We start from the raw sequence: 11,785 nt of genomic DNA on the forward strand, positions 1-11,785 counted from the left end.
GTAAGTGTGGCAAAAGCACCGAACGTAATGATAAAAGCACCGAACGTAATGTTTCAAAGCACCGAATGTAATGTTAATAAAAGCACCGAACGTAATGTAAAAGCACCGAACGTAATGTAAAAGCACCGAACGTAATGTAAAACGCACCGAACGTAATGTAATAAGCACCGAACGTAATGTAAAAAGCACCGAACGTAATGTAAAAGCACCGAACGTAATGTAAAAAGCACCGAACGTAATGTAAAAAGCACCGAAAGTAATGTTAAAGCACCGAACGTAATGTTAAAAGGGCCGAATAGCAATGCGCCGAACGGAAAAGAGCCACCAAAGGCAGTAACGGCGTTCCATATATATATGCCTCCGTAATTTGGAATTCATGAAGGTGGGGGCGTCCTATGCAATACGGTAATTCAAAATAAACAAAGCGGCGACAACTTTAATAAAAGTAAAAAGAGCGCAGGAAGAACGGTCTTTTTCATTTTTATAATGAGTCTTTCTCTGAGGTATTCAAGTTTCTGTAAATTTATTCATGGAGTTGTTCTGAAATGTGTATGAATTTGACGTAACTAGGCCTATATTTAGCTAGGCCCAGCCCAGGCTTGTGTTGGTCCAAAAAAGCGACCGAGGACGAGGTCTGGAGACTAACTGAGGCCTAGCCTAGGCTCTTAGCCTACTACTATTGCTGAACTATAGTAGGCTAGGCATAGAGGGGCTTGTCTGTAGAAAAAGACACTTGTCAACCCTTGCCAGTTTAGTCATCCTCATTTAGGCCAAACTCTAGTATCAGAAGTACCTTCCTATAAAAGAATACCATGTCTAGGCCTAGCCTACAGTACAGTAGGCCTAGTTAGGCGGTAGCCGATCATTTCGGTCGCACTTCGTTTCGGTCGCGCTTCGTTTCGGTCGCGGTTTATTTCGAACAAATATATGGAGCGCCGAAGGAGTTGCAAAAACGAAAAATTGAATATGCCTAGGCCCTATCGTGAATCGGTTTATCATAGGCCTAAGTATTATTGTTTTGCTATCTTTCCACTAACAAAATATCTTTCTACTATATTCTCTTTCTTCCATTTACGGTGATATATTCATGATTGCAACATGATCTTGTATCTGTCTCTTATACACATCTAGATGTGTATAAGAGACAGTTCATATACTATACTTTAATAAATGGTCAGTAAAATGTATCTTTGATTTTAATTGAATTGAATATTGTTACCATCTGAAATCTATTTCATAATTTAGTTAAAACAATAATCATTCAATATTTAAACTGATCTTTTTATACAATAAATATATTTATTTTTTTTGCAGCTTCCAGAGTTTGGATGAAACACGAAGAAATAAACAAATAATACACATTATCATTCTTCACTTGAAATCTTTAATACCTCTTCGCAGTTCATAAATATGAATATATATTTATATATGATTTTATCATATTGGACACTGTTAATTCTGAGGAGTCATTGTAACTCCCCATGTGGGGTAGTTATAACCCCCAAAGGGGGAGTTATTTTTTGGGAGTTATTTTAACTCCTTAAATGGTATTAAAGTAACTCCTTAGGGGAGTAAACCTTAAGTTTACTCTCATTTCACTCCAAACTTATACAAGGTTATAATGTTGGAGTAATTTTTACTCCAGTATTTAGGTTGCTGGAGTTAATTTTACTTCATGTTTAGAGTAAAACAAGCAGAGTTAAAATAACCCATCCGCAGAGAGTCAAATTGATCCTATCGCATGAATTATAGCAGAGTTAAATTAACCCATCCACAGAGAGCAAAGTTGATCCTATCGCAATGCATAATGGCAGAGTTAAAATAACCCATCTATCAAAGAGTTAAATTGATCCTATCACAAAGCATTATGGGAGAGCCCGCGTTATTCGAGAAAAAAACTTTAGTGTCGCCATTTTCTGTGTCTCGATGTTGAAAGAAAATGAAGAGTTTAATTGATTTTTTCCGTTTTTTAATTGGAATGTGTTTGAAGGTATGTACACAATAACATAGTATTCTTCTGAATATTCACGTTAAATTATTTTACTCTGATTTAGGGCAACATTCTGTGTAGAAAGGGGCCTGGCCTAGGCCCAGCTATGCCAGCCAGACTGTTGTAAGATGTGTATAAGAGACAGTCTAAAATATACACACGTGATGATAATATGTATCTAAAATATACACACGTGTCAATGGTGGCTCCAGAAATTTGTCAACAAGGTGTCCTACAGAGGGCCTGAAGCAAGAGGCCCACTAGAGCCTCGGTCAGGTTACCGGCTTAAAAATCCCAGGTAGAGCTTGCGGAGAGAGTTTAAAATAATGTTATTTTGATAGGTAAATTATTAATTTTGGTCTGACGATCTCGTTGTGGCCTCGGACCAGTTCATTGCCTTTTAATTTATATATAAGTACGGCTCCTGCCTGACCCACCCATCATGTTTTCAAAAGCACAGTAAGAATACTTGTGAAAGACGGTGACGTCATACTGGTCTCTTATACACATCTCAAAATTCTAATAGCTAGTCGTTGATAATTTTATATGGAAAATATAAATATGGAAATACATATTTCCTTTACAATATTATTATAACATGATCAGAACATTTATGGTAAATGGAAACGTAACAGACAAGAAAAAAAAAACGTATACGAAACTAATCTATTGACTATACTTATTCCATAGATTTTTATTTGATTCAAGCATAAATTATATCAATATATATAGCAAGAACCAAAAAACGTATCTCAAACTCAGTCAACTTCGTAACATCTGCGTTGTTTCTGTAAAAAAGAAAAATAGCACCAAGTTATACAGTAATATAGTAACAATAACAAACTTTAATACTAATAAAAATAATTGTTAGTAAACTAATGTTACAGTAATTTAAATAACAAATTGGCTGGTTTTTCCAGATACAATGTAAATAAAAAAAAAAATAATATAATAATAATAATAATATATAACATCATATCATATTTTAGTATTTATTTCATTTGCTGTATTTGTTATGTAGTAGAAAGCGTAGGATTCATAACAAAACGAAAATAAAAACAATAACAAACTTTAATACTAATAAAAATAATTGTTAATAAACTAATGTTACAGTAATTTAAATGACAAATTGGCTGGTTTTTCCAGATACAATGTAAATAAATAAAAATAATAATATAATAATAATATTGATAATAATATATAACATCATATTTTAGTATTTATTTTATTTGCTGTATTTGTTATGTAGTAGAAAGCGTAGGATTCATAACAAAACGAAAATAAAAACCGTCAGATAATATTAATTCATAGTTTAGTAATAATAGTATTAATTTTATTTGCTTTTAAGTAGCCTGTTGTTACTTATTAGAAATACAACAAAACATAAATAAAAAAAGTATGATAAACCGATTGACGAACTTGCAATGATAATTAGGCATAGTTATATTAAATTTAGCGTTTCGAAACTCCATTGGCGTTCCATATATTTGTTGAAAACAAACCGCGACCGAAACGAAGCGCGACCGAAATGATCTGTATTCAGTTAGGCTACTCATCTTTTATTTTTAATTTAAGATGGATTTTATTTTTTTAAATACAGATTTAGCCTAGGCCTAATTTTCTAAGATTATAATATAAATTGATTAAGTTCTGATTGTATCCTTGTCTTTTTAGATCAGAGTTTAATTTGGATAAAGGAAGAAGACGGAAGAGACGAGAGATTACTGATGAGCAAAAACAAGAAATCAAAGAAGCTTTTGATTTGTTTGATACAGACTTTGATGGAGCAATTGATTACCATGAACTCAAGGCAAAATCTATTTAGATATTGTATACACAGTATTTAATTTTAAACATAATTATTGCCATACTAGTGGCGGTGCCAGCGGGGTGAGGGGATTAAGCCCCCATCGGTCTGGTCAAGTCCCCCCATCGGCCAAAGTTCGTCGGGGCAGTCGGACCAAAAAAAAAAAAAATTGGCCTAGTTTTCCCATCCCAGACATTTCCGGCCATCTAGAAGTCCCAATTTTTTTTTTTTTAATCTTGTTTTGGGAGGAAGGGACACCCCCTCCCATACCCACCCCAGGCTTCGCCCCAGGCTCCGGCCTTTGGCCCTCAGATAACGCTGCGCGCTATAGTTACACCCATAAAGTACACCCATACATACCCCCCCCCATAAATTATATCCTAGAGCCGCCACTGATTCATACCCTACAAACATTAACAAATGAAAAAAATACATCTGAAATTGGTCACGTTAGAACAAAGTCTATGATGAACAGTAACATTAAGATAGGAATTAGAAACTATGTTACAGGTGAACATAGAATTTAAACACTTTTTAAAGAGTAAGTCATTACCATAATATTTGTCCTTGCAATTTATAATAAAACAGTGGAGAATAAAAAACAGGAATCAACAGTTTTCCATACCTTTCAAAGGGTCTAATTTATCTTCAGGCTTCGGAATTGCTTGGAATATAAATTTTAACCCTCCATGAATCAGAATGTGTCTCTTGTTTTAAATCAGGTAGCAATGAAGGCACTCGGCTTTGAAGTCAAGAAGGCAGATGTTTTAAAAGTTCTGAGAGATTATGATAGGGAGAGTACAGGGAAGATTTCATTTAAGGATTTTAATGAAGTCAGTAAGTGTAATCCCTATTATTTCAAGGGTAAATACGGTAATAAAAATAGTGCTAATCAATTTAGTACATACTGTATGTACATGCACATATTTACTAGATTGTGGTGATGTTGATGGTGCCAGTGATAGTAATGATGCTGATATTAGTGATTGAGGTGAAGGTGGTGGTGATAATGGCAATAGCTGTAGTGGTAGTGTTGATCACAATGATATTGATAATGGTGATGCCTGTTATAATGCTGATTCAATGATAGTTATTAATAATGATGGTGATCAACTTGTCATAGTGGTACTGCTACCGAGCCACCATTTACTTTGTATCTCTGAAACAATACATTTTCCTGTAGCATTTATCTAAATAATAATAAAAAATAATGTCATCTTATAAGGTGCACATATCCACCTCCGACTCAGAGAGCTGCTCGCAGCACCTGCAGCCCTTTCTGTAAAATTTTGATTGTACAGTACATGTATATCTCATTTCTTTCAAATAGTGACAGATTGGACCCTGGAAAGAGATCCTCAAGAGGAAATTCTGAAAGCTTTTAAATTGTTTGATGATGATGATTCAGGAAAAATAAGTTTACGGAACTTGCGTAGAGTGGCACGAGAACTTGGAGAGAACATGACAGATGAGGAGTTACGTGCAATGATTGATGAATTTGATAAAGATGGTGATGGTGAAAGTAAGTTAGTTCACATGCGCACATACACTTGAAAGAACCGTTTCCATTCCAGTGTTAAATTGGCTATTCTGACACCACCACACGGTTGTCACAATAGCAAATTTAAGCATTGTAGGGTATGCTCTGACTCCCATTGACTCACTGAATACGTGATTGGCTGATATTAAAAACAAGCCATGCGGAAATTCTAAGCAGCTGAGATTACGATGCGATAGGCCTGACTGTGACTTATCCTAGATACCAACGTAGGCCAAACATTTTGGTATTCCAATGAACTGTAGCAAAATTAAGGTTTATATAGAAGATTCTAACTAAAAAATGCTAAATAAAACGGAGAAATTGTACTACTATATTTTTTAAGAATTTGTTTTAGCCAGGGTATGCATACCTTGCTTGCCTTGACGGTCTGCCACTGGATATATGTAAAAAAAGTGTATAATTATAACACGTTTAAATGGCTGGAAATGGCACTTTCAGACTTTCAATATAATTTCCTTTTTTTCTCCATTCCCCCTCCTCTTGAATCCACTTCTGCTAAACACTGACTTCGTTTAATTACATAATTCACAGAATTTGGAAAAAAATATATTTTCCCAATTCTAATAAGTGAAGTGTGCAAGATCACCACTTTTCAGTCGCTTTTTACTCATCCCACAATATTTTCACTAAAAATGTTATTCAAATTTAAATTAAGTGTACGTTTTTCTATTTTTTTTTTTCTAGTAAATTCTGAAGAATTTGTGAGTATAATGACTGGCGATACATGATACCATTCTTATTGACATATAAGGCTTGTGGTCATCGGAGTGGCAGAGCAGAACACGAACAAAGAATGCCAACTACTTTACAGGTGCTAATGAATCCTGAAGTACTGTATTGGAAAATTGAAAATAAAGTCTCTATGCCTACCTGGTTAATTAATGTACTGTACTAAATACAATACAGTGTTTGTGGTGTATTTGGATATCTCTTCCATCAATCTGTTGTTATGTAAGGGCCTGTATGTAAATAATAAAAGCTGAAGAATTTACTGTAAAACTGGAGTTTAATATCATAGTGGCTTAGCTGTTTTCAGTGTTCTTTGTTATTTTTTTTTTATATAAAATGATGATTATCATTGCAAATATTGTTTGTCTTTTTGTAGACACGTTTATAACTTTATTTTAAGAGAGACTGAAAATTTTATTGTGTGTGTAAAGTATTCCTGGATGAAAAATGAATGTTTTAGTGAAAAGGCTGTTGTGGCCTAAATGTCAACTTCCTTAATAATTTTCAGGAGTTTCTTTAATATCATAGTGGCTTAGCTGTTTTCAGTGTTCTTTGTATTTTTTGTTTTTATATAAAGATGATTATCATTGCAAATATTGTCTTTTTGTAGACACGTTTATTACTTTATTTTAAGAATGATTTTTTTTTAATTCAGAAATCTGTTTTTGAGACTTTGAAAAATTTATTGTGTGTGTAAAGTATTCCTGGATAAAAAATGAATGTTTTAGTGAAAAGGCTGTTGTGGCCTAAATGTCAACTTCCTTAATAATTTGAGACAAATGATTAAAATAGAATCAAGAACTATTTTTGCACAGTTCATCAATAAAGTAAGTTTGGGAAAAAATACCATTGGTCTTTTATTAAGAATGGAGTAGTACATTACATATCATCAATCACATAGCATTCCATCATACCACTGTATTATTTTAGCAGTGCTTAGCAACCGCTTAAGACTAAATTATTCAAGTACTGTATCTGCTCTCTCAATTAGGCAAGACTGTTTTTCCTTTTTTAGTGAACCTTCAGCCTGCAAATGGTGATTTCAAATAAAAATTAAATTTAATTTTGGCCAATTAGCGTACCCGCCGCCATGAAAAAATGAAAATTTCAGGAAAAAAATAAAAGTTTTACTTCATTTTTATTACTCCTTCCGCTTCCTTGAAATCTCCAAAGATAAGTAGTGTATAATTCTTTCAAACTATATAAATTTAAAGCATTTAAAAATTTTATATTTTTATTTTCTCCTCTGTCTGGATGTTTTTGGCAAAATTATTTGCTAAATAAGAAAACAAAACTTTATTTTTTTTCCACCCCCACTGATGGTTTTAAAAAAAACACAAGTTTGCGAAACAAGGTATAAAAAAAGCCTCGTATTAGTAACCATCTCAAGTTTGCGGATATCTCTATTATCAACTAATCATCTGAGCTACGTGTGGAGTTGAATAGCTTAGTGGTTGAAACATATGCCCTCTAATCCCCAGGGTACTGGGTTAAATTCTTGTGGCAGCAGAACTTTCTCTTACTCCCTAAGAGGCTTCGCTGATAAAAGCATCACATTATTTCATGTATTTATAGACCGCCACTGAATATCAGCCAGCTTCTCAGACATGCTGGAAGGGACAAAGTGAATGGGAGAAAATGAATTTGGCACAAAGCATCCAATCCAGTGGCACATCTAGGGAGTGCACATGCCCCTCCAAAAATACCTGTGCCCCTGTTTCACCCCCCCCCCCACAAAAAAAAATCACTCAAGTAGTTAAAAATCACCTAAAATTACCTTATTTTACATCTTAGAGCCCCATACCTACAGTAATCATTGACCCCTCCACGTGACCTTTGTGCTCCCATCAGCTCCCCCAGGCGCCACAGATCAGATCATGACACAAGGTCCTTGGTTGTGAGTTCGGACCCTAGAGCAAGGGTGGTGCCAGAGAATGAGCTAGCTGGGCCTGGATCCAATTGTCTGGAACACCTCGCCCAACCGTCCTGGAGCTGTTAAATTATTTAGAATTCTGTAATTCAAAAGCCAGAGACAACTGGTCTGAGAGTCCTATTTTCGGGCATCTAGAGATGAAACCAATGTTCCACCTAGTTCCTTCGGTCATAGCATGGGTTCCACACCCTAATTATGAGTTACTCGCATTTTATTGTGTACCATACATAATTTAACAGGCGTATATTCGATTTCTGGTTTTTTTTGCTTAAATTTTTTTTTTGCTAAATTAACTTTCTTCTTGGTGGCGCTGTCCAGAATGAGAAAAAAAGTGCAATCACAAAAATTTTGTTTAATCAGCAAATTAATATTTTTAGTCTCATGACTCAGACCTTAATTTTTGTTTGACAACTAAGTATATGCTGGACTGTCAGTGAAATTTCTTCCCATCCTGATGCCATCACTGCCTACAGTAATATTACAGTACAAAAATTAAGTACAAAAAAACCAAATAATTTCACTTCTTGGAAAAAACATTTATTACCATACAAACTGCTTATCAAATGTTGGTTTAACAGACAATGATTGTGGCGCTGTAGATTGAGTGCCTACAAAAGCCATTAAACATATAACAGGGAACTACAAAAGACTACTATTATCATAGAATATATTTTGCGATACAATGATAAAGGGAATGATACAGTGATAATTTACTTTAAATGCAGATTTCAATGCCATATAAATCCAATAACTAAAACATAACCAATTGTTTGTATAGTTTGTATTTACATAAGAAAAAGCTCATATCATTAGTAGACCCCACCAACAATTATTTCTCATATTTCTTTACATAAAATTGGCTTTACAATTTTATTATTCTGCATTCCACATTTATGGGAAAAGGGACCAGAGAGAAAAATAATCTAAAACCCATATTTAGCTTAAGAGTTGATAAGTTTTTCTGTGACAAAAATATATTGTGGAGATCAATCAAAGGCTATTTATCGCTTTTATTTTCAAATTAGAACATATTTTGTCTCGCGGTATTATACATAACACAATCAATTGATAAATCATGTGATATTTCTTGAGACAATGCACCTCAAGAAACTTTTAATCTTTCTTTATATATCACTTTATGGAGGTGTTTTTCCACACCCTGTTTGATAGAGGCATGCTCTTAAATTCATTTACAAAAAAAATTGCATTAACATGCACAGTATATATAGCATACACAGAAAAAGTTAGTCCAGTCTTTCAGTTGACTTGCACCCAATTCATATTCCACCAATATTTTGCTCAACTTCAAAGCCAGTACCGGTACTAACATGTCATTAAAAATAATTTTACATACACTATTTTATATAATAACTACTTGGCCCTCTCAATCTATATACAAGGTTACTATGCAAAGTTTCACAGTATGAATCATCAATTACTTTTTTGTATTATTAGTTCTAAGAAACTTGGATAAAGCAGGAATTTTGTATATTTCAACAATAGGCAAAATGACTTGGTAAGGCTATGTCAAGTACAGTAAGGACTAGTAGTATGAGTTTAATCATATGTATACAGAACTATACTTTACAAGAGCTTAAATATATATCTACTTTTATAAATACATATTTTCTTTTATAACTACCTGAAAGATGTATTGTTCTGAAAAAATACAAATCATAAAAATCAAGTTTTAAAATAACTTTGATAAACATAAATATTATCAACTTGAACAAAACAATTAGAGAATATATATCCAGATACATAATTCAATAAAAGAGTGTCTATTTTCTATTTTTGTCTTAAATTTATGGGTCCTGTCAAGTTGACAATTTTTATGTTCTTCAAAATGAGCAAGTTTACTTCAAAATTGATCATTATTTTCAGAGAGAATACATCTCATAACTGTATCCTTCAGATATGTGACTTCCCACCAATCAGACATGATGAAATATGATACTGGCCTTCCTCCACTTAAAAACCACTTTTTAGGTTTCCATGGTCTTTAGCAGCTTTGGTCTCTACTAAGACACATTTTAGTTTGGGAAAACAAAAAAGTGGTTTTAATTGGAAATGGTCTTTAGAGGGATACTTGTATGCCTTTACCATTCAGAACTTGTGTCTGACGGTTCATTCAGGGCACCAAGACGAGTTCACGTCCACACCTCTCCAAACATACCATTATTATATTGCACGTAAACTCGGTGGCAGTGCTGGAAGTTCAGAGAAGAACCTGAACCAAAGATTTGTTTGCGTTTCATTACACAGTTGATTGGAATGATGTTCATTATGGTGGTGCCCTCTATGCTTTAGCATGTGGGCAACTAGTTAAAAACCTTGGCAGTCAACGTGTTAAGTCACTATACATATCTGATATTAAACTACTAAATGAAAAACTTTTTGCACAAATTTTTGTTCAAAAATATTTTCACTAGTCTTATCTCATTTCAGGAGGTGCAATGTGACTCATGTGGTGGAATGTCACATACCAATATATGATAATGTGCACATGTGTACAGGAACCAAGCATATACACACATAAATAGACTAAACATATTTAACTACAGGGGTCATCCAATTATTCATCATTTTTCACAAAGAGTTTTAAAAAAACATACGCTAGGGCGTGGGGGTACCCTTTTTTATGAAAATTTTAAAAATTACAAAAATATTTTCATTATGCACTCTAATGGGAGGAAGAAATGCGACACAGAAAACATTCTCTTGAAAATGATGCATACATGAATGACATTCCCTCCCCCTTTAGTATGCGAGTTTAAACATTCACAACATACATGTACTAAATTCCACCAAACACAGGATACTCTCATGTGGAGTATTTTTATCTGCTTTTAGTATACTGCATGCTGCATTCATTTTATTTTCAAAAATTATTAATGAAATTTTGTACAAGTATATATATATATATATATATATATATCTATAAAAAGAGCAAGGTTAATAATACCATAGGTCAGTAAGTTTTAAAGAGCAGGTGACAAACACGTTATGAATATCAGTCAGTAGCAAGTTTTTACAGTATATATATTTTTTTACTGAAAAAAATGATACGTAAATATAACTATATTTGTACTGACAATACAACCATATTTTAAATTGACACAAATCAGAAATCATGAGAAAGTTAATTTGCGCCCCCACCCCCAGAAAACTCATCCCTAGCGATCTCCCCCCCTTGACAAGCTCGCCCCTTAACAAACTTTCCCCTATAAACTCACCCTTTAACAAACTCGCTCAGTGACAAACTTCCCCCTTAACAATTGTTAGGGGCGAGTTTGTCAAATGGGGGTGGTGGGTCTGTAAGGGGGCACGAGTTGGCTGGAATCCGAAATAATGTCTGTTATGATGGGTGGAGCTTGGGATCATCAACAGAAAAAAATGCAGACAAGATTTCCTAACTAAATATGCAGGACTGTTCATTTTCAGGTGCATTCACACCGAATCCAAATTTTCAGATCAGGACTGATCAAACATAATTGAAGCTGTGTATAGGAATAGGGACGCTGGCATTTAGCGCTTTGGAAATGCGGTCTAAAGTGTGGTTCAGATCCGATGTAAATGCAGCTTAAGAAGACAGAAGAGAAAAATTCTAAAAAAAATATATAAATCAGTTATGAAAATTGATTTATAATACACTAGATAAATAACAGAAGATAAATATATACAAAAAAAAAATTATACAACAAAATTGAGCATTACACATGTACTTCTTGTGCCAATCTTCATCCAAGAAAAAAAAAATTGATG

At 33.8% G+C, this 11,785-nt stretch overlaps 1 protein-coding gene across 1 annotated transcript; it reads left to right on the forward strand.

Annotated features, from left to right (window-relative positions):
* The first annotated feature begins 371 nt into the window (after positions 1 to 371).
* LOC117102024 (centrin-3) lies at positions 372 to 6,933 on the forward strand. Its single transcript, XM_033242236.1, has 5 exons — positions 372 to 503; positions 3,665 to 3,800; positions 4,520 to 4,634; positions 5,128 to 5,319; positions 6,043 to 6,933. The coding sequence occupies exons 1-5, from the start codon at positions 487 to 489 to the stop codon at positions 6,084 to 6,086; spliced, it is 504 nt and encodes a 167-aa protein (XP_033098127.1). The 5' UTR covers positions 372 to 486; the 3' UTR covers positions 6,087 to 6,933.
* Positions 6,934 to 11,785: the final 4,852 nt, after the last annotated feature.

Source organism: Anneissia japonica, unplaced genomic scaffold (genome assembly GCF_011630105.1).
Source record: "Anneissia japonica isolate Jap-2015-1 unplaced genomic scaffold, ASM1163010v1 scaffold997_len2565447_cov190, whole genome shotgun sequence".
In the NCBI taxonomy this organism is placed as follows: domain Eukaryota; kingdom Metazoa; phylum Echinodermata; class Crinoidea; order Comatulida; family Comatulidae; genus Anneissia; species Anneissia japonica.